At 34.7% G+C, this 24084-nt stretch overlaps 2 protein-coding genes across 4 annotated transcripts in view; one reads left to right on the top strand and one right to left on the bottom strand.

Moving 5' to 3' along the window:
- LOC125058172 (UDP-glucosyltransferase 2-like) overlaps positions 1-24084 on the top strand; it is a 35471-nt gene that overhangs the window by 6217 nt on the left and 5170 nt on the right. For all 3 annotated transcript variants that reach the window (XM_047662194.1, XM_047662195.1, XM_047662196.1), the window contains exons 2-7: positions 2986-3126; positions 4038-4128; positions 5583-5745; positions 7187-7381; positions 8630-8849; positions 22567-22786. In XM_047662194.1, coding sequence (XP_047518150.1) covers positions 2986-3126; positions 4038-4128; positions 5583-5745; positions 7187-7381; positions 8630-8849; positions 22567-22786 — 1030 coding nt within the window. The remainder of the gene's footprint in view (positions 1-2985; positions 3127-4037; positions 4129-5582; positions 5746-7186; positions 7382-8629; positions 8850-22566; positions 22787-24084) is intronic.
- LOC125058171 (UDP-glycosyltransferase UGT5-like) lies at positions 11282-18429 on the bottom strand. Its single transcript, XM_047662193.1, has 4 exons — positions 17315-18429; positions 13778-13994; positions 12378-12597; positions 11282-11555 (listed from the first exon to the last, which is right to left on the bottom strand). The coding sequence occupies exons 1-4, from the start codon at positions 18125-18127 to the stop codon at positions 11282-11284; spliced, it is 1524 nt and encodes a 507-aa protein (XP_047518149.1). The 5' UTR covers positions 18128-18429.

Below are 24084 nucleotides of genomic sequence, written 5' to 3' on the forward strand. Positions count from 1 at the left end.
TATTATAAATATAGTTATGTCAAATCAACTTCACAGAACTGGGAACTTTAATATCGAGCATTATGGGACATGAGACATGAATGTGAGTCAAATTTTATAAAGTATAATTCGCGCCATATATCTAGCGGTGACCGTCATTGCGCAGAAGTCGAAAATTACTTATCCTGGGGAAAGCGGGGTGCGGGGCGGACGAGCGTAACATTCGTAAGCGCTGATTGGCTCGCCAATCGTATTGCTTCCCGCGCAAATACCGCGTTCAGTTAACATCTGTTCTAGTTGCGTTCTTAATTTTCTTGTTATTACTTTTAATTGATTATTATTATTATTTTGTTATGGCATGTTAATTATATATTGTTATTAATTGTTAATTGAGGTTGTGAATGTCTGGAAAACTACTGCTATAAGATGAAACGCAACACGCAATTATGAATGTGTATGGTTCTTATCTCGATTAATTGATATTAAAAGAGTCTTATTGAGGAAGCTTAGGGTTGCACAGTCACTCGGACATTTATAAACGAATTTTTCAGACTCTCGAAATAATAATCAGATAAAAAACTGTTTGTCATGATGACTTCATAACCACAGAGTATACTAGTGCCGTTGACCTTGGCATTGGCCTTGAAATAGTGTTAATAGTAGGTATGGCTGTTTGTGCCGCGTACCTCATGAGAAACCAGTTGCCCACTGAAGTATTTCCGAATTAATTGGACTTAGAGTCCTTCAAGAAAAGTCTCCTAAGGCCGAGAGAAGGCTAAAAAGGCCGAGAGTGTCAATGTGTTATCACTTAACATCAGATGAGCCTCCTGCCCGTTTTCCCCCTGTTTAAAAAAAATATCTTAATACAGCGAGGAAATGCCAGCATTAAAGGTACGGCCACATGGACTTTACATATTTCGTTTTCTATCTATACATTTTTAATTATTATTATTACTACAGTGTAGATTCTTTATAACGTCATTCGTTATAATGAAAAACTCTCTCTATAACGTAAAGAATGTTACATTTGTTTGGTTTATCACAAACCCCATTGATTAATTCTCTCTTTATAACACAACAGCCATTCTCTATAACGAAGAAATATTTTCATATTTAGACATCAGCAACATACTTGAGTGTAATTGATTTTATAATCAGCTTACAAAACTAACTTTTTAGGTGCCGCAATTTCTAAGAAAGACTGAGGTCATAAACAGCCTACTCGCCTGTGTTATTGTTAATTGCATTAACACATATTCTTAGAATACATTGCCTGTAGGGAATTTTGGTCTCAGTTACTATACGCACTACCGTCACCTATCGTGTATTATCAGTCGTAATAGTATAAGATCCCGCTATACAACGACCTTCACCGAGATGCTTATTTCATGAAACTTATTTTATATTTAATTTAATATGTCAATAAATATAATCCATATGGGTTGCCTAGCAAATTTCAGTCCAGAGTATGTTTAATTAATATTTAAAAAAAAAATTTTTTTTTATAATTAGCATGTAGTAAATTTTTTGAACTTTTTTCAATCAATATTTTTAATCAGGGTAGTATTATATATGTATCACTATAACCTTCTTTTATACTAAAGATGTATATATATACTTTAGTGTCACATAAAAATATACACATAAATAATTAATTGATTAAAAACAACCTAACGTTTGCATATTCTATGGGCTTCATACTTTCGATTGGTATAGAATTTATCTAATAATCATACCGGTGAAATGTTTAAAAAAAAATTTTTTTTTTAAATTAATTAAAAATACTCTGGACTGAAATTTGCTAGGCAACCCATATGGATTATATTTATTGACATATTAAATTATATATAAAATAAGTTTCATTAAATAAGCATCTCGGTGAAGGTCGTTGTATAGCGGGATCTTAGACCATAAACAAACTTTCTAACTGTCAAGATGGCCAGTAAACAAAATAATTTACCTATTAATAGTAATAAAATTAGAAATTATTGTAATTGGTTTTTTTTCTCCCCTCTTTCTACAATGAAAATTTATGTAAAATTTCACTCTCATCAATTTTTCATAACGCGCCTAAAGAAGTATAACTTCAAAAAATAAAAAAGTGTTTGAGGTTATCGCTAACATACAAATGAGGACGTTGTAGTACGTACAACCACTCTAAGTAAGAACTCAAACACTTTAGATATTATGTATTGTATCTTGTCGAGTAGAAGTGGAAATTGAAAGATTTTACACACAAAACAACAGAAGCTATTGAAGTTATTAGAACCTCTGACCAATGGGAGACATCCATTCAAATTATCTTCTATATAATGTATACTAGTGGACCCGACAGACGTTGTCCTGCATGATATTTCAAGCAATTAGTAAAGCAAAGTATGAAAATACCGACTGCAGCGCCATCTGGCGGGCTGATTTGTGAATCTAAACCATTCCCAGATCCCCTTGAACACACACAAAAAATTTCATCAAAATCAGTCCAGTCGTTTGAGAGAAGTTCAGTGACATACACACTCACAGAAGAATTTGTATATAAAGATGTATGTAAGAAGTATAACTTCTAAACTGTATACATACACGTTTTCTTCTTGGCGTAACAAGATAAAAATCTTTTCAAAAATATTCGACGTTTGTAGAAAAAACTACACTAACAACAGAATGTTGACTATAGCTAACTTCAGGGTGTCGGTTTTTTGTGACGGTATGCGCGTGCATCGTAAAAATTGACTCTCATCATATTTCCCTAACGCGCCAAAAGATGTTTAACTTCAAAAAAGGATTTTTTAAAATCTCAGTTATGTATTTTTTTATATAAATTTACAATTATTTGACATAATTTTAAATTTATCCGACGTTTCGCGTGCTTTACAGCGTGCGTGGTCACGGTGACTGATGACAAAAGGTGTTGAATGTCAAAAAGTATCACAGCTGAAGAAAGAAAAGTGTTTTTCTATCTATAAAAGTTATGTCAATAAAAGACAATAATATCTCATATTCTCCTTTCAGATGAAGCAACTGTATCTTCTATTCCTTCTTGTAACTTCTGCGGTCAGTTACAAGATTCTCTGCATCCACATGGTTCCGTCGAAGAGTCACTTTCACTTGGTCAATGGTGTGGTTCAACCGCTGCTCAAAGCTGGACATCAGGTACATCTAACAGACTTTATCAGCACGGGTACTCTAATATATATAAGACGGTACTCATTATATATCTATAATGACCAATAAACTACAAGCTCCCTCCTTATCAGAATGCCAAATCGTAAAATAACTGCTTCACGACTGATTTTAGCGCGACCGACGTTGCGAAAACCGCTGTGATAGTTCGAAAAGTGAGTTACAGAATCGCAAGGCTGGCAGTAAATGTAAAATTAGAAGCATTAATATGTATTTCTTTACTGACGAGTCATAAGGCCCTTTCTCCACTGCTCCGGTCCGACGTCGGATACCGGAATGAGTCATTAGAAAAATATCGAAAGGCCGGATTGCGCTTCTCCACTATATCCGATCCGACAATAATCGATACTTGTATATTTATCATGTAACACCTATATTAACTAAAACCCATATACTTTATATTATTAATAAAACGTTCTAAATTCTGAATATTTTATTGCCCTGGCAAGTTTATTACTTTTTTATGTTGTCTATCTTAAAATATTATAATCTACTTAATAAATAGTTCACTAATACTATGGTTTAAAAATATAAATAAATAGCAACATAATTTGATTTGGTCCAGGTTATCCAGATTCTTTCAAATTAAACAAACTATAAATAAACCTGTGAATAATAATTTATAACCTCTTGGATACTTGGATAAAATTGGACCGACAAAACGTCGCATGCCGATCAAGCAAGTTATCGGATCGTTAAAAAACGGATGCCGGAATAGTGGAGAAGTACATAAGTACTGTTGTGAGTTTCTAAATCGGATCGGTAATTAACGTTTGCCGGACCGGAGCAGTGGAGAAACGGCCTAAGTGTTCATTATGTTACCGATATGATTAAACGATTTTTACTTTACTTTACTTACTTTATAAGTAACTTTTTTTTAGATCCTATTTGCGACACCATTCCCGGAGGCTGTGAAGAAACATGATAACATCACTGTATTTGATTTGAGCAGTCACAATGAATTCTTAAAAAGTGAGTTATCTTCGTTTATAATGTTTAATATTTAATAAAAAAAATGCGTGCATACAAAGTACACATGTCAGAAGTGAAACTTCTTTGGCAAACTAATTTTTAAGTCTTGTTCATATCTATACGAACTTTTACTTATTACTTTTGATTTCCTTCAGAGACTTAGAGGGAGGGCAAAAGGAAGATATGTTGGAATTTAATGAATTTAATTGTCATTAAAATATTAAGTGTCGAAAATTGATATGTACAAATAATACATTTAATATTTTAAATTTATTTCGTCGATACTAAAAACACGTGGCATTATGATTTACAATCCGTCATTTGAGATATCAATAAATTATTTTGCATAAAATATAAAATACTAATCTTTATATATATAATTCTTCTGTGAGTGTCACTGATCTTCTCTCAAACGACTGGACCGATTTTGATGAAATTTTTTGTGTGTGTTCAAGGGGATCTGGGAATGGTTTAGATTCACAAATCAACCCGCCAGATGGCGCTGCAGTCGGTACTTTCATACTTTGCTTTACTAATTGCTTGAAATATCATGCAGGACAACGTCTGTCGGGTCCACTAGTATTGTATAAATTCTCTTTACGAAATTTTAATTTTAAAAATAGAATTTCCATAAGGTATCCCTTCTCACCCTCTCTCCATCGGTCTCAATCGCTCCCTTTTTCTTCCACAAAAACGCTGCACATCTTCGAGACGTTCCGTAAAAATTTTACCCTCATGCGCCTAAAGTCGAAGTGCGTTTGTTTAGTCACACACCACCACTATATGGAGCCAGCTATCCGATGTATTTTCGACTTAGGATCCTTCAAGAAACAAAAAATGTTCCGTATACTTAGGTTGGTTGCAAATTTTATACGTGATATGAAATATTATATCGAAAACTTCCCCAAGTTTGCAGAACTTTTGGAATTTTATTCACGACCAAAACTTATTTTTAACAATGTTCCGGACCGCAGAGCAGGTTGCAAAATTTTTTAGTTTGTTTTAATACCACTCCCGACCTTACATCAAAATTTGAAAACTTTTGGAATTATAATGAATTAATTGTCTTGACTGACTGGACTATAGGGCCTTAAGTTATTTCAAATACTTGAATGTCAAACTAGTGACGTGCGCACCGTGACACAAAATTAACAGAATGAAGTTGCCCACGGAAGATGCTACGGCATTGGACATCATTTAAAAACAACATTCCAATAATAATAGAAATTATGTTACACTTAATGTAAGAGAATAATAATTTATAAATATTTATTTCTGAACTAAAATGACTCCTTTTCCGTGGGCCGTAGCATCTTCCGTGGGCAACTTCATTCTGTTAATTTTGTGTCACGGTGCGCGCGCATCGTAAAATTTCACTCTCATCAATTTTTCATAACGCGCCTAAAGAAGTATAACTTCAATATATTAATCGCACATACTTAATTACTTTCCAGATATCGACATGTCAGATCCTAATGTCAATATCGGCGATGTTATAAATTTAGCCAGAGATTTGACACTTGCCACAATAAAAAAACCGGTGATACAGGAGGTGCTGGTGAAAGATCAGTTGGATGCTGTCGTGACTGAATGGTTTTTTACAGATATTGACGCAGGGTGAGTGGTTTATTTGGTGGTCGGAATTCCTGCTCTTTGGTTCTGCAAATATTCTTTAAATTTTCTACAAATCCGCGAACTGTCTAAGAGAATCAGCCCCTATAGGTTGAAAGTTCACTTCTTTTCTCCAATTATATATTCTTCATTGTTAATAAATATAGTTTAAAAAAACTAAAAATAATAATAAAGCACATCAAACTAAAAAGTGAAAAATAATTCCTAATTTAGGCTGAAAATGGTAATGAACAAAAAATACTGGTATTATTGTGAAAAGGCGTGGGTTGCTCGATAAGGCACAGAGAGAGTACGCTCATGTGAACAGTTGTATGAAAATACCACAATGTCTACTAATACCAGTATTTTTTGTTTAGTTTTTTTAAACTATATTTATTTTCCACTTTTTAGTCCTAGCAGCAATACGTGTTGTCTCAATTTAATCGTATTGCTTTGTGAACTTATTTATAACTAAATATATAAAACTAAACTAAACTAAATATTTAAACTATATATATAAAAAATTTCATTGTTTTTTCGAGATAAACCTATGAAATTATTATATTGTCGCTGATTCTTTATAAGTGTACAAAGTTTGAATTAAATCTGTCCGTTTAATGTGGGTCAAAATCGAGTCCGAAGGAGTCGGTTACATACATACATAGATACATACAGGTGAAGCTAATATAAAGCGTGTAAAAAACGAAGATATTTTGTTGATTTTTCAAAAATATTGTCCAAAAACATAAGAACAACTGTTTTTTGATTTGGTTTAGTTCAAACACAAATAAATAGTCACTTCTAGAATATTTTTTTTGAATTTTCAAAAATCTTGTCCTAAACGTAATTTCCTATAATAGACCAGTCATTATAGACATTCGAAATCGAAAATTTGATAATGATTCCAAAAGTTTTCAAACTTCGGTCAAGTGAATGGTACATTGGGACGACAATAAATCTCATTTTGCAACCTTGTCCGCAGTCCGGAACATTGTTAAAATTGCAATTAAATTAATTTTTGCTGTATGGTCGTGAAAAAAATTCCAAAAGTTCTGCAAACTTGGGGAAGTTTTCGATATAATATTTCATATCACGTATAAAATTTGCAACCAACCTAAGTGTACGGAACATTTTTTGTTATTTATTTTATTTTCGATATATCTGTCAAATTTGCAGAACTTTTGGAACGTTTTCCTTCAGTTTAATAAAGAAAAACATTAATTTTTAATAACAAAAAATGTTCCGTACACTTAGGTTGGTTGCAAATTTTATACGTGATATGAAATATTATATCGAAAACTTCCCCAAGTTTGCAGAACTTTTGGAATTTTTTTCACGACCAAAACTTATTTTTAACAATGTTCCGGACCGCAGAGCAGGTTGCAAAATTTTATAGTTTGTTTTAATACCACTACGAATTTTTAAAATTTCCTTTAATCGGTTTCAGCTACGCAGCGATCCAACAAGTTCCATGGATTGTCCTAAGTGGAAATGTCATGAATTATCATGTAGAACAACTCGTTGATGCTGTGAGGTCACTCCCGATTATACCGAATATACACACGGACTATCCTATGCCCATGTCGTTTTGGCATCGCTTGTCTAGCACCATATCATATGCCATGATGATGACTTATGAGTGGTAAGTCAAATGACTCTTAAACGACAGCCCTCTTTGGGGCTTTGGAAACTATGGCCTTCAAGAATAGCATATAATTTTTTTTTTTTTTTTTTTTTAAATAATATGATTGGACAATTCACACCAATTGACCTAGTCCCATGCTAAGCTGGTGAAGCTTGTGTTATGGGTACTAGGCAACGGATATACATACATATTATAGATAGATAGACATATAAATACATATTTAAACACCCAAGACCTAAGCACAACACCAAATGCTCATCACATCGATGTTTGTCTCAGCCGGGGATCGAACCCGGGACCCATGGATTCGCAGTCAGGGGTACTAACCACTAGACCAATGAGCCGTCAAAAATTTCAAAGACAGCATCACACCCGGCATCACACATTTCACATAAAATACCGACAACGCACACGCGAGCCCTTTTGGCATTGAGTCTTCATGAGCGAGGGGTAACACTTAACATCAGAGCCTCCTCCCGTATATTCTATAAGCCTCCAGGTGTTCCAGGTGTCCATGGATGGCCTGCAATCAATTTATTTATTTCTTTCTTAATTAACCCTTCGTTGCATTACAATATAAAAATTTAACATAATTAAATGTGAAGGAGGGCAACTGGCGGCCTTATCGCTTTCGAGCGATCTCTTCCAGGCAACCACTGTGAGATAAGTAAAATGTATTAAGTCAAAGTCAAAGTCAAATCATTTATTTCAGTTAGACCACCTAAAATGGCACTTTTGAACGTCAAAAAAAAAATACAAAGAAGATTCTAGTTGCCCCCTCCAAAAGTAGTTTCGTGTGGAGAAGAATGGGCAAGAAACTCCACACTTACTCTTTTAATATAGGTTTACAATATTTTGTTACATTTGTTAAATAATTATATATGAAGACAATGTACTCTTAGATTAAATTAAATTAGATAAGGTAGACAAGAAATGCAAAAATACATATATTACATATAGTTATTAAGAAAAAAACACTAAACTAATAAAGGATACATGAAAAACAAAAAGTAAAAAGTGCACATAAATCATGATTATTTAATTGAAGATTTTAGTGATCAACTCTGCGTAAAGGCACTCTATTTCGTGTGTGGCACTTTGTGTGTTACCACAAACATGAACCTTTTGCAAAATTTGTGTATTTCCCCGGGAATTAAATGAGATCTTATCTGCTGATGATCTGTCAGATATTGCAGTTATTTTAAAATTGCCTAAATGTTTTCTTAACCAAAATGTTTTTTTTAGGAAGTCATACCAAGTGTTCAAGTCGGATTACGAAGAGAACTTTGGCCCGCTAGCGGCAGCCAGAGGAATTCCATTGCCGCCATTCGGGGAAATTCACAGAAATGTATCCATCCTGCTCTCGGATAGCCATCCCTCTTTCTCACCAGCTAGAAGTATACCGCCGAATGTCGTAGAAATAGCTGGATATCACATTGACGCTAACATACCCGAACTGCCGAAGGTAACGTATTAACTTCTCGTTTCATACTTGAACTATTATCATTATGCTGAATATAAAAATGTGCCAAAATGACTTACTTATACGCGATTAAGCACGTGACAGCGTGATTTTTCATGAGACGTTTTAGTTAATATCCTAGAAACTAGCAGTCTAATTACCAGATCACATATACATATATCTATATATATAAAAGAAAGTCGTGTTTGTTACAACACTTATAACTCGAGAACGGCTGGACCGATTGCCATGGTTTTTGATTTGTTGGATTTGTTTCCGTCCCGAATAGCAGAATAAGCAATAAAATATCGGATAAGTTATCGAATAACAATAAATTAATTAATTAATTTTACGAATGCAAAAACCATATGGTGCCATCTGTTGACAAAACTACGCATCATTTTCACGTCAAATTCGTGTCAGTTCAAGAAATTCCGATCTTGAGGTGAATGAGGAGATGCATAACCATGCTTTGATCCTGATCAAAAGATGTTGGATATCAGAAAGTGCTTAACATGCAGTATCGCCATATTGACGCTAGAGAGAAGATGCCTAATGACAATGTGTAAAACTGCCATTCTTCTTTCGCAATGGCAAGCAATAAAACATTTCTGTATTTGCAAAAAAGTTGTATTAATGTAATACTTAACATTAATGAAATCCTAAAATATGTTAAATTAAAGTAACAACGATACAATATAAGGTTGTAGGGCGGAACGAAGTTAGCCAGGTCAGCTAGTGATCTATATATTTGAGATATATATATGCTGCAAAACTCGCGAGAGGACTGGCATAACCACTTCTCCATTAATATTCCTAATATAGGTATTCATTGACTAAAAACTTAGTGATTAAAAATAATGGCGGAGAGTTTCTTGCTAGTTCTTCTTGCTCTACGCCCTTGATTTGTGATAGTAAATGTAAATTTAGAATCAATTTAACATCTTTTCTGTTGACGTTTATAAGTGTACTTGTTTAAGTATATGAATAAAGTTATTTTGAGTTTGAGTTTGAGCTTAGGCGAATGGGGGACCGTCACGCGTTTGTTGCTTAGTGACGTATTTATGTCCTTCAGTTTTAGTCGTTTAAAAATATATGAAACCCTTAATTTTTACCCTTATACCAACCCCCATTTAATAGCGATATTAGTACTATAATATTTTTATTGCAACACAACGGTTACCGGGACAGATAGGTAATAAATAGATTTTATAATTTCCATATTAATTACCTGTGACCTGTAATTCAGCATAAACAAAATATTGCGATATTAATATAGTATAAGATCCCGCTATACAACGACCTTCACCGAGATGCTTATTTAATGAAACGTATTTTATATTTGATTTAATATGTCATTAAATATAATCCATATGGGTTGCCTAGCAAATTTCAGTCCAGAGTATGTTTAATTAATATTTAAAAAAAAAATTTTTTTTATAATTTGCATGTAGTAAATTTTTTGAACTTTTTTCAATCAATATTTTAAATCAGGGTAGTATTTAAATTATATATGTATCACTATAACCTTCTTTTATACTAAAGATGTATATATACTTTAGTGTCACATAAAAAATATACACATAAATAATTAATTAATTAAAAACAACCTAACTTTTGCATATTCTATGGGCTTCATACTTTCGATTGGTATAGAATTTATCTAATAATCATACCGGTGAAATGTTTAAAAAAATATTTTTTTTTTTAAATTAATTAAAAATACTCTGGACTGAAATTTGCTAGGCAACCCATATGGATTATATTTATTGACATATTAAATTATATATAAAATAAGTTTCATTAAATAAGCATCTCGGTGAAGGTCGTTGTATAGCGGGATCTTAGACCAATACTCTGTACAAAAAATTGCGTAAAAATGAGTTCGGTAAAGTATGAAAAGTTATTTGTATGGATCTTGGATCAGGTGATAATGAAAAGTGCCGTTAAGTGGCGTTAAACTTTACACAAATGACCTTCTACCCAAAAAAAACTTATATCGTTTTATGAAGTACATAGTTATTGAAGTGAAACTTCTTTATCGGGGTTGGAAAAAAATTTAGTGTAACATTTTTGCGTTACGCGTCACATTTTACCGTTACGCGCCATGTTGCTTTTTGAAGTCAAACTTCTTTATCGGCGTTAAAATATGACATATAGTATGTTTTTGACTTTGAAGTTTGACAACGGATTACATTTTCTACTTGAAATGTGTTAATCGCAATTTGCAGCAATTAATTTGTAAATTGTATGCTAGGCAGTGTATCAAAATTTACTGTGTTTAAAGAAATAGTTTCGGACCTCTAAACTTAAAACAAACCAATTATGGCTCTGCGTACAACAAAGGTTTTATATAAGTTTCACTTCTTACGTGTGTACACCTAGTACACGCACACATTTTTTTTTCTTTTTTAAGAAAAACATAAAACAATTCATTAATCTTTCTTAACTTTTTTAATGCAGAGTATATTCAATGAGTATTTAATGACAAACGTTAAAATTAAAAATACAATTAAACAGACAGCGATCACAGACAAAATTAAATAAACTTCGAAGTAGTCTTTGACGCTCATATCGAACGCGGGCGATTTCAAATATTTCGCGCCTTTATGGCGAATGACGTGCTCAATCCACCATATTGCTTTCTGCAGCGACGTTTGCGGCTGATCATTTATAACATCACGAAGTTTCTCGATGTTTGTTTTATACCTAAAATAGAATTAGTAATAAAAAAAGGGTGCGTGTACTTATGTAAGTACGCGCGTAAGAAGTTATACTTCTTTGGCATTATTAAAAATAGTTTTTGATTGCATGCAAATAATTAATTACAATTAAATAAGCAAAGACTGGAAAAGGAGTCATTATAGTCAATAAAGTTCAGGTTAAATTTGAAAAATTAAATAAATAAATATTTATTATTATTCTCTTACATTAAGTGTAACATAAATTCTATTATTATTCGAATGTTGCTTTTAAATTATGTCCAATGCCGTAGCATCTTCCGTGGGCAACTTCATTCTGTTAATTTTGTGTCACGGTGCGCGCGCATCGTAAAATTTCACTCTCATCAATTTTTCATAACGCGCTTAAAGAAGTATAACTTCAAAAATCATGGCATGACATCAAATCCTACTAATTATAATTATATATTTATTAATCCCCCGTCTATGCAAACGAGAAACAAAAAAAAACAATCAGTGGCGCTACAACCTCTTTAGGTCTGGGCCTCAGATTTCTGAATCTATTTCATTGTCATTTTTCACGTAATAGGCAAGTAGGTGATCAGCCTCCTGTGCCTGACACACGCCGTCGACGTTTTTTAGGTCTAAGACATGTCGGTTTCCTCGCGATGTTTTCCTTCACCGTTCGAGCAAATGTTAATAGAATATAGAAAGTCCATTGGTGCACAGCCGGGGATCGAACCTACGACCTCAGGGATGAGAGTCGCACGCTGAAGCCACTAAGCAAACGACAAATACTTTGAATTAAAATTAATCTTGATTCTCGCATGTCAAAAACGCCTTAAATTACCTTGTATTGTTAAGAACTGTTTCAATAGCTATCTTAAAGTCTTCTTTAGACGATGTACGAATATTACACATGACTCCGATTTCTAATTCCACAATTTTATCAACATTGTACCATTGGTCCCAGAGTATGGGAACTCCCACCATTGGTACTCCAGCATCTATAGCTTCATCTATGGACTGAAGTCCTCCTTGTGTGATAAACAGCTTTATTTTCGGGTGTCCTGAAATAAAAAAAAATATGGACGTCAATAAAAAAACGCATTTATCAATAAGTAATCATACAAATTGTCTTAACCTCCAAATTAATAATAGAAAAAAGTGTGGCACTCGGGGACTGCTGCAGTACAGATATTGCATAGCAATTTTTATCAACTTATGCACTTATTTATTTAATTTTTCATTTAGTATTTTTTTGTCTTTGATATTAATTCAATCTACCACTCTACCGGACTCAGACTAACACGTCTATATAGTCTGCCTCACTCTAACGCGTACCGGCTGCACCGGCCGCGCTTACGCTACGTCACCGATCACGCCAGACCGATGTGAGACGCAGTATGCGTTCTGTCCCGCTCTAACGCGTATTGGCAGCACCTATATTACGTCATCGTGTGTTAGGTTATTTTCGTTACGGAAATTCTGGATTCGGTCGCCGCGCTCAAAGCCCGCGATAAAATCTATGCAATAGCTTAAAAAACATTTACGACTTTATTTAATGTCCATGGGCAGTTTCACTTAACATTAGGCCTTTCATCTTTTTGTCATTTTGATGATTTGCTATTTTAAAAGTGTACCGAGAGTTTTTTTACGCCGGCTTTTTATCTCGGCCTACGCCCTCTTCTTTGCCGATGAGTAGGGATGTCTACCGATTCAAATTTATTGACGTGGAATAAGTGATATAAAATATGTGTATCTCATATTTCATAATAAACATATTTTATTTTTTAAAGTGAAATTTTTATTACATCGTCTCGAACTTTTTCGTCTGTGTGTCGCATGTCGCGTGACGGTCGGCCGCGGAGTAGGGATAAAGTGAAAGGCGCTCGTCATAGCAGCCAAGGCCAATATGGCGGCGCCTATAGTTCGCAGCAGCTGCCCGTGTAGTGTAGACTATTATTTAATATGTATAATCTAAATAATTGTTAAGTATTATGTATGTCGTACTCTCTAAGACACAGAGTTAAATTGAAATATTAGTTGGAGACTTAGTCTACTTTTATTATTTCCCATTATCATTCCAATTTTTCAAGTATAAAATTAAGATTGATAAAGCGATTTTTATACCCTTAATGGAATATTATTCCAAATTTTTTTAATTAAATGTCTATACTGTGAAATTTTTTTTCACTTTTACCGTGGTTTCATAACCACACAATCCTTTTTATTTTAAAGTATACATACGTAATAAATCAGCCTGGGGAAACCACTTCCTCACAATAAGGTTATCCGGTGGATTGTTCACTTTCATATCCCATTTCCAGAACACGGTGTACGGCAATTGTGCCAAAACGTTTAAGAACATGTCAACTTTCTCTTGACTTAAGATGGATGATCGGACAGTGCTTCCAAAACTCATGTATATCACTCCTTTTGTCGCGTCCAGCTCGGCTTTTAATTCCTGTAAATTAATAAAAATATATGGACTGCTACACAAATCATAAACACTTTCTTTTCTGTGGGACCAAGGATGGAGGGTTTTGGGATTGGATTCAGAGTTAAGTAGCGTGAATTATATCCAAAGCGCGAAATAACCTGCATCATAAACACACCATACATATCTCACGTACACACCATCACACAACACTGCCGTAGTTACTTATTTTATTAAATTTTCCTTTCGCAAATGTTTGAACCTTTTTGTATATTATGTATTTCATCTTTGGAAATATCTTGACTATAATTGTGTTTTGTTATATCTAATATACTAGCAGACCGGCCAAGCGTTGCTTTGGCTAAGGTTTTTGTTATATAACATAGTAGTAAACTATTCAAGGGAAACGGTAGGAGAACTTATGTGAAAGGTAGATAGCTTATGTGGAACGTTGGTACTTTTAACACAGCGCCATCTGTTAGAATTGTGACTATCAAATAATAAACAAATAATTTGCAATAAAATAATATTGCGAGTATAAATTAAGATGTAAGCTATCCTATCTTTTAAGTTGAATCAAACTGCACACGGTGTGCAAATTTTATTTAAAATCGGTTAATTAGTTTAGGAGTCCATAGCGGACAAACAACGTGACGCGTGATTTATATATATTAAGATTAAGATGTTACGACATAAATAAACAAAATATAAGCGAAGAATCACCGGTGGCAGACACTTTTGTGAATGTCGCGGTACCTACCGCTACACTTAATTTACTAATAAGATACTTAAATATCCCAATAATTAGTAAATCTTGTAATTAATTAATAACTAAATTAATAATTATTAGTAAATCTTGTGATTAATAATTAAACAGTAAGAGACAAAAGGTTGTAATTAAAACAAATGAATTACACCATGTGACCGCTCAGGGAGATATCCCTCTGGCTACTGTTTACCGCTTAATTTAGTTTTGCTAAGCGTTTAGTTCCGCGGCTAGAGCGAAACAGTTGGTATGATGCTGCGCCAAAACACAGGCTTAAAAACAGCCCTGCGATTCTGTAACTCACTTCACGAACTCACACAGCGGTTTTCGCATCGGCGGTCTCTCTCAAATCAGTTGTAAAGCAGTCATTTTATGATTTGGCATTCTGATAAACAATAAAGTACAAGCTCCCACCTTTTCAGAATGCCAAATCATAAAATGACTGCTTCACGACTGATTTGAGAGCGACCGCCGATGCGAAAACCGCTGTGTGAGTTCGTGAAGTGAGTTACAGAATCGCAGGGCAGGGCCGGTCAAATTGCCCGCGTTTGATGACAGATGGGTCGAAATGATCCTTACTTTAGGTAGGTAAGAAAAATCGCCAGAAAACTGGGAAGATGGAATAAAAGGGACAGCGGGTTTGGATAATGGTGGCAAGGAAGAGACACAAGTGTAATAATTTGATGGCCATCACACCGGAGGTCGTGTACTAATGTTATACATAATGGATTTAATGTTTATCATTATGTACTTGAAAACAGGCACACTAGCTGACCCGGCTAACTTCGTTCCGCCTAACAGTCTAATAATATCGTGTTAACTTTAGTTAAACTTAATTCAGGATTTCATTAAGGTAATAACATTAAGTAATAGCTTTGCTGTGGCTAAGGTGTTTGATATATTACATAGTAGTAAACTATTCAAGGGTTCTACCGTTTGGTAGGAGAACACCAGTCATGGGGACCACCATGCTTTTTTTGGTGGTTATGCCATTATATTGTAGCTTATGTGAAACGTTGGTACTTTCAACACAGCGCCATCTGTGAGAATTGTATCAAATAATAAACAAATATTTTGCAATAAAATAATATTGCGGGTATAAATTGAGATGTAAGCTATCCTATATTTTAAGTTGGATTAAACTACACTCGGTGTGAAAATTTGATTGATATCGGTTAAGTAGTTAAGTCCATAGCGGGCAAACAACGTGACACGTAATTTATATATATTAAGATTATATCCACAAGGATAACGAAACCTGCTTTGGAGTGAACAGTTACTTCGTGGGCGAACATTGCTTTAGAAGAATAGACATTAATTAATGTCAAATGCCGGGTCATACTAGACGTTAATATTAATTCATTTAGGATCTGTTTCACAATGTAAGGATAAAGTACCAAATAGCAATGCAACACATAAATTATTTGGAAGATAAATTGTGCTATTTGATACTTCATCGGACTCATAACTTAAGATGGACTTTATGTGACGAATAGCGCTATCTGGCAGTCGTGAAACGCAACATTTATCCTACTAGTAATAAATAGCTAATTTGGAACTTATGTAGAACTTATCCGTACATTGTGAAACAGACCCTTAATAGATCATTCATGATTTCAAAATTCGTTTACACAACTTAAAGATAATGATAACAGTATCTACTTGTCCAAATACTTTTTATGCGTAAGTGTTTACACACTGTTAAAAAATATTTTATTTGTTTGATAGTAGTCGGTTCTCAGACTTACTGAATATGAGTAAAAAATATCATAAGAATCGGTCGAGCCGTTTCGGTATTCGGAGAGTATGGAACGAATTTAGTGATTGAAATCTATATAGGTATATAAAAATGAAACCCGTTTTCCGTTGTCACGACATAACATGAAAACGGCTTGACCAATTTGTCTGATTCTTTTTTTATAATATTCCTTGAAGTACGAGGATGGTTCTTACGGAGAGAAAAATTAAAAAAAATGAGTGAAAAAGTCTAAAAACAACACTTTTCTAATATCCCCATACAAAATATTCGTAATAATATTTAAAGGCAATTTGAACTTTAATACCATATCATAAAGTTCAAGTGTTAGTGGAGGGGTTCCGGGAAGGTAAATTTTTATTTTTTGACATAATGTATTTGTTTACAACTTTCTTTTTTTATCTTACTAGCTAGACCGGTATCCCGAATAGCAGAATAAGTATTAAAAAAATAAAATAAAGAATCGACTGTTAGGCGGTACGATGTTCGCCAGGCCAGCTAGTAAAATATAAAATAAATCAGTGGCGCTACAACCTCTTTAGGTCTGGGCCTCAGATTTCTGAATCTGTTTCATGATCATTTTTTAAATCTTGGCAAGTAGGTGATCAGCCTCCAGCACACACGCCGTCGACTTTTTGGGTCTAAGACATGTCGGTTTCCTCACGATGTTTTCCTTCACCGTTAAATGCGCACATAGAAAGAAATTCCATTGGTGCACAGCCGGGGATCGAACCTACGACCTCAGCTATGAGAGTCGCTGAAGCCACTAGACCAACACTGCTCACTTCCCAAATATGTTAATAAATAAAGTCAAAATTGACCTACCTTAGGCAGTATCTTTTCCTTCTGCAAATGCAGGCCTCCCAAATAAATAAGATTAGGCGGAACCGGTCGGTTGGAGTCCCAAATAGGATGTACATTCAAAAGAATCATTTCAACATTCCCCATCAGCTCTCCCATGCTTGGAAACTCCTTCCCCAAATGCCGCCTCGCCACCTCGTTCTCCTCTTTCTCTACTTCATAATACAGCTTCACCAACCGATAGTGCTCATACACTTCTCTCAATTTATCCAAGACAGTTAAGTTCTTGAATTTCTCACGTACAGCAAGAGGATACAATAGCGGATGTAGCGGCGCACCGACTATGCTGAACGTGTCAAAAGTGCCGCCAAAGGAGCTGATCTGAATGAACGGCGCTTTGAAAATCTCCGAGAAAACCACCGTGAACCGCGCGCACGCCTCACCAAGAACGAGGTCAAAGACCTGCCCACTGTTTAGGAAACCCCTCAACTCCATCATTATCACGTCAAAGACATTCTTCGCCGCATCAAACGCGATCACCTGCTGCGTATAAATATCCTTCGCGACTTTCATATCGTCAACCAGCGCTTTCTGCATCAACTTCTCTATACAATTCCCTATATTGATTTCTGTGATATTTTTCGGCGTTGTTCCGTTCAGGAACGCTGGAAACGGGGTGATCACTGTTACGTCGTGGCCCTGTCTTGCCAGCTCCAACGTCAGGGGTCGGAAAACCAGCTGGTGGCTGTGGCATGGCGCGGGGAAGATGGCCAATATCCGGGCGCTGTCACAAAATACTATGAACGTTAAATATAGTAGAGTGTGTGCTAGTGCCATGGCTAACGTTAACTGATTGAGGTTTCTGACGCGATAAGATATAACGCGGGGTTCATATTAAGTAATTACTAATTAACCATTCATTAATTAACGGTTAATGGTCACTTAACACAATTGACGTGACGAACTGTTTTTGGAAACTCGTCGCGGAAGATGAGAAAAAAGAAAAAAAATTGTGTTAATATTAGATACAGGCAAAAATAGCAAATAAATATTCAAGATATTGTTCCATGTACATGTACAAGAATTATCTGCGTAATGCGCCAATGTTTCGCGTTTTAGCTGTGTTCAGATTTCATTTGAACATTGACCAACTGCTGACACGGCTCACGTGGTTGTTCTACATTTTAACAGCTGAAGCTGCGATACATCGACAGCTCACATATATGTGTGAATAGGTTAATATTTAAGATATTGTTTTATAACAATAAATCAGATTTGGGGGGCCTCATAGCCTAGCGGTCTTATTAAGTGGTAGCTAGGTGAGGGGTACCGGGTTCGATTCCCGGTTCGAGGGCAAGTTTTAATTTAATTTAAATTTGTTCTCGGCCTTTGGGAGAGTTGTGCGGTACCGGGCGAGTGCCTAAACCGTATATGGAGGACACGGTCGAATTTCTAAGGCAAAAATAACGAATTATAAAAATCCTATACTTAACGCTGGCTAATGCACAAATCGTGCCAGAGCCATAATAAAAAAATAAAAAAAAACAGATTTGAATATTGCTCCTATTCATTTCCCGCTTCCTCTTAAAGTGGCGAAGACTTCATGCCCTATTATCATTGCCGTGATGTAGACGATATTTTATTTAAATAACAAATGAACGAAATGTTTTCCCAAAAATTAATCTATATATATATAAATGAAACCCGTTTTCCGTTGTCACGACATAACATGAAAACAGCTTGACCGATTTGGCCAATTCTTTTTTGATAATATTCTTTGAAGTACGAGGACGGAGAGAAAAATTAAAAAAATTTAGTGAAAAAGTCTAAAAACAACACTTTTCTATATTCGCATACATAATATTCGTAATAATACTTAAAAGTCAATTTGACCTTTAATACCATATCATAAAGTTCAAGTGTTAGTGGAGGGGTTCCGGGAAGGTAAATTTTTATTTTTTGACATAATGTATTTGTTGTCTTATCAACTTTCTTTTTTTATCTTAAGGCCGATTTACATTATCTTAGTGTTTAGGAGAGTGCTTTAGTACAACTTGAAAGGCAAGTTCTTTAGCGTAGCGTTTACTAAAGTAGCGTTTACATGTTTCAACTAAAGTACTATTAGGATAGAGTGAGAGTGCTTTAGGAAGCACTCTCCTAAACACTAATGATAATGTAAATCGGCCTTTACTAGCTAGACCGGTGTCCCGAATAGCAGAATAAGTATTTTAAAAAAAATAAAGAATCGACTGTAAGGCGGTACGATGTTCGCCAGGCCAGCTAGTTGTTTTATAATAATAAATCAGATTTGAATATTGCTCATATTCATTTCCCGCTTCCTCTTAAAGTGGCGAAGACTTCATGCCCTATTATCATTACCGTGATGTAGACGATTTTTATTTAAATAACAAATGAACGACATGTTTTCGCAAAAATTAATTCAAAATAATTTCATTAAAAATACTAGCGGCCAAATTTTTATATGCAACTTGGTACATACATTCTCCTAAATAGAAATATACATAACATAATATTGACGACTCATTGGTCTAGTGTTTTGTTCCCCTGACTGCGAATCCATAGGTCCCGGGTTCGATCCCCGGCTGAGACGAACATCGTTGTGATGAGCATTTGGTGTTTTGCTTAGGTCTTGAGTGTTTAAATATGTATTTATGTCTATCTATCTATAATATGTATGTATATCCGTTGCCTAGTACCCATAACACAAGCTTCACCAGCTTAGCATGGGACTAGGTCAATTGGTGTGAATTGTCCAATCATAAAAAAAAGAACCAAACGCGAAATTATTCCCCCGAATGGATTTTCTGTCTATGTGCTAATTTAGCATTCGCTCGAACGGTGAAGGAAAACATCGTGAGGAAACAAACTTACCTTAGACCCAAGAAAAGTCAACGGCGTATGTCAGGCACAGAAGGCTGATCACCTACTCGCCTATTAGATTGACAAAATGATCATGAAACAGATACAGAAATCTGAGGCCCAGACTTAAAAAGGTTGTGACGCCACTGATGTTCCATTGTTTTTAAGCTATTGCATAGATTTTATCGCGGGCTTTGAGCGCGGTAACTGAAACTCAAGAAACTCCGTAACGAAAATAAAAACCTAACACACGATCACGTAATATAGGCCAATATTTTTATTAGCATGGGACTAGGTCAATTGGTGTGAATTGTCTAAAAAAAAACTTAGAAATTTGGTTTTTAGCAAATAACTCTAGAACTAGGATCTCGTACTAATAATAAATGAACGCTGCGGTACATAAAACGTCCTCCAATAGTGGCGCTAGTTTCTACATGATTTCGTATTTGTTTGCTTATTAGTTCCCTAAAAAATCCGTCTACCATTTTTCGTGAGTCGGGTTATACGTCAAACGCGTATTTATTATTGATATTTTTATTGCCTGTTCCCCCTGTTTCGCCTCAAATCCAATGTTTCTAAAGGCCGATTTACATTATCATTAGTGTTTAGGAGAGTGCTTTAGGATAGTACTTTAGTTGAAACATGTAAACACTACTTGCTTTAGTAAACGCTACGCTAAAGAACTTGCCTTTCAAGTTGTACTAAAGCACTCTCCTAAACACTAAGATAATGTAAATCGGCCTTAAGCTAAGAAAAGTTATCCAGAAAGGTGTAAATATCATAAATATATTTCTTGTGATATTTGTTAATATTTAATTCCGTTCCGGTTAAGATTAATTCGTTTATTGCCAAACATTGTATACGCCTCGCGTGTTGAAGGAAGGACTTACAAGTCGTCGGAAATATCTGCGAACCTGGCTTAATGACGTCATACAAACTGGAGAGATAGCAAAAAAATTGAAGATGTAAAAATAAAAAATATTTTATTTGTGTACTTATTTTTATTGATACTCGTACCTACTTGAAATTTACAAATACTTATTATTTACATTATTTAAAATTAAAATTATTTACAAATTTACAGAGAAACAATAAACACTAAAATGCGATTAAAGAATAATACACGTGCGTCGGCGATTGCGTTGGCAACGGTACTGGATAGGCGAAAACGGGGCGGGGTGCGGGGAAGCGCATTCCAGCGAGGTTCGCAGATATTTCCGACGTGTAGTACGTATTAACACGCGATACATTCCCTAAGCTTAGATTTTCGTAAAATTGTTGTCAATACATATCTATGGAGAAGCGCGTGTTGATATATTTGTCTCTTTCTATCTACAGCACAATTGCGTTCGACGAAAGAGACAAACATGCTTTAGTGTTTGCTACTTAATCTTTTGGGTATTGTTTCGGTCCGGTTTGGAATAATATTGTCTTCTATCAAAATAAAAATGTTTAAGATTTATTTAAATGTACAATTCATTAATTCAAACAATGATAAGACCAAAATATTAACTTACGACTATACAACAACCAAATTACAGAATATAAAATACAAAAATATAATATAAAAATTAAAAAGGAGGCAAGGTTCCGAAGATACTGGCAGCGTTCCCCCTTTGAATAGCTAGACTAATTCTTGTTCGAGGTAGCTGCCAGCTCTTCGGTCTCCTGTGATGTAGTCATCTTTTTGATATTCCCTTAAAAAGCCTTATAGCGCTAGGACCCCACGGACCAAGGGTAATCGAAATAGGGAAATCGTGACGTCACATGAGCATTTCGGCCGCCCCGCGGTTGGCTTGTACAAAATGTGTAATATCTTCGCAACCAATTTACCGATTTCAATGATTTAAAAAGTATTGTACCTAATCGACTAAAAGGAACACTAATATATAGATAATATATGCATTTTCCGACATGTTACGGGGACCCATTATTTACTTTTTTACACACCTTACCCACACATTGTCATTAGACATTAGTCTATGCTTGAAAAGGAGGATTTTCGAGGATACAAAAATTAATACGTTTATGTACTATTTTGAGAGCTTTGCTTACTTTTGCTGACAATTGTGGGGGATGAATTGCAGTAATTCTGCTTACGTAATAAAACCTACTTGCTAATTAGAAAAAAAAAATGATCACGAACCAGCCCTGCGATTCTGTAACTCACTTTTCAAACTCACACAGGGGTTTTGAAAGATGGGAGCTTGTAGTTTATTGTTTATCAGAATGCCATATCATAAAATGTCTGCTTCACGACTGATTTGAGAGCGACCGCCGATGCGAAAACCGCTGTGTGAGTTCGAAAAGTGAGTTACAGAGTCGCAGGGCTGCTTCAGAAATCTGAGCCTCAAAGCTTAACGACTAATTGTTTATTGTTTTATATATAATTCCAGGATCTCAAACAAATATTGGATGCCTCGCCCCAAGGTGTGATCTACTTCAGCATGGGATCCGTGCTGAAGGCATCTGCCTTGAGAGGAAATACCAAAAAAGAGCTCATCCAACTCTTCGGAAATCTGAAACAAACCGTTTTATGGAAGTTCGACGAGAAAATTGATGATCTGCCAAAGAATGTTCATGTCAGGCCTTGGATGCCACAGTCTAGTATACTTGGTGAGAATTTAACCATTCTTCACAGTTTCTTTATCTAATATATATAATTCTTCTGTGAGTGTGTATGTCACTGAACTTCTCTCAAACGACTGGACCGATTTTGATGAAATTTTTTGTGTGTGTTCAAGGGGATCTGGGAATGGTTTAGATTCACAAATCAGCCCGCCAGATGGCGCTGCAGTCGGTACTTTCATACTTTGCTTTACTAATTGCTTGAAATATCATGCAGGACAACGTCTGTGGGGTCCACTAGTCTAATATATAAAATTTTTATATATTAGATAGTCAATTATTATATTGTTTTTAGTGATAAAATACATTACATACCTAATATACATTATACTATTCGTTCCAATACTCCTCCGAAACGGCTCCACCGATTCTTATGAATTTTTTTAAGCATATTCAGTAAGTCTGAGAATCGGTTACTATCTATTTTTCAACCCCTAAATGATAAGGGGTGTCCACCCCAAATTATTTTTTTTATTTTTTAGACATATATCTTTGTTTTTATTTTTTTATGATACAACATACAAAAATTCATACAACCCCTAATTTTCATCGCTCTATCAATCCCTATTTTTTATTTTAGATAGTTATTTTTATTGAACTAAAAATTGTTTCCTTGAAATAATATACTAACATGGCACAAACGTTTGGCGGGTCAGCTAGTTAAAATATATTATTACGTTATACAATTAATATTAATTATAATGTTTACGCAAATAATTATTGATAGAGTAGTACATTAAAGTCGATTTTGCACGCCTCGCAGTGCTCTACTCTCGACATGTCAAAAAACCCAGTCTTTCGAAACTTGAATGACTTTTTTCTCACTAATATAACACTTACAGGATAATATGAGTGCACTAAAATCGAGTTAAATAATCTATCAAGCACATATGGTATTTTTTATGAACAATTATTTTGTTTAACATAGTAAATAATAACATTAAAATCAATCATTCTTGGACGTCCGTCAGTCTGTGTTTATGGATCCATGTATGTGGCAGAGAAATTGGTCGAAAAATTTATCGTACCAGAATACTTTTTTCTTATTATATAAAGTTATACCCTGGGCTGATTCCTAGTTAATATTAGCGTTCTAAGTACTGTCGTTTAATTATAATTTGTAAAAAACTAAAATACGAATTTTAGTATATTTTTTCCTCACCTTAGAGTTATGGCGCCACTATATATTTTTTTATTATATTAAGTAAGTAGTAAGAAGTAAAAATAAAAAAAATAGAAATGTAAACGAATGATTTTTTTTTTAAATGTGAATGACCGCTATGAGG

Source organism: Pieris napi, chromosome 18 (assembly GCF_905475465.1).
Source record: "Pieris napi chromosome 18, ilPieNapi1.2, whole genome shotgun sequence".
NCBI classification, from domain to species: Eukaryota; Metazoa; Arthropoda; class Insecta; order Lepidoptera; family Pieridae; genus Pieris; species Pieris napi.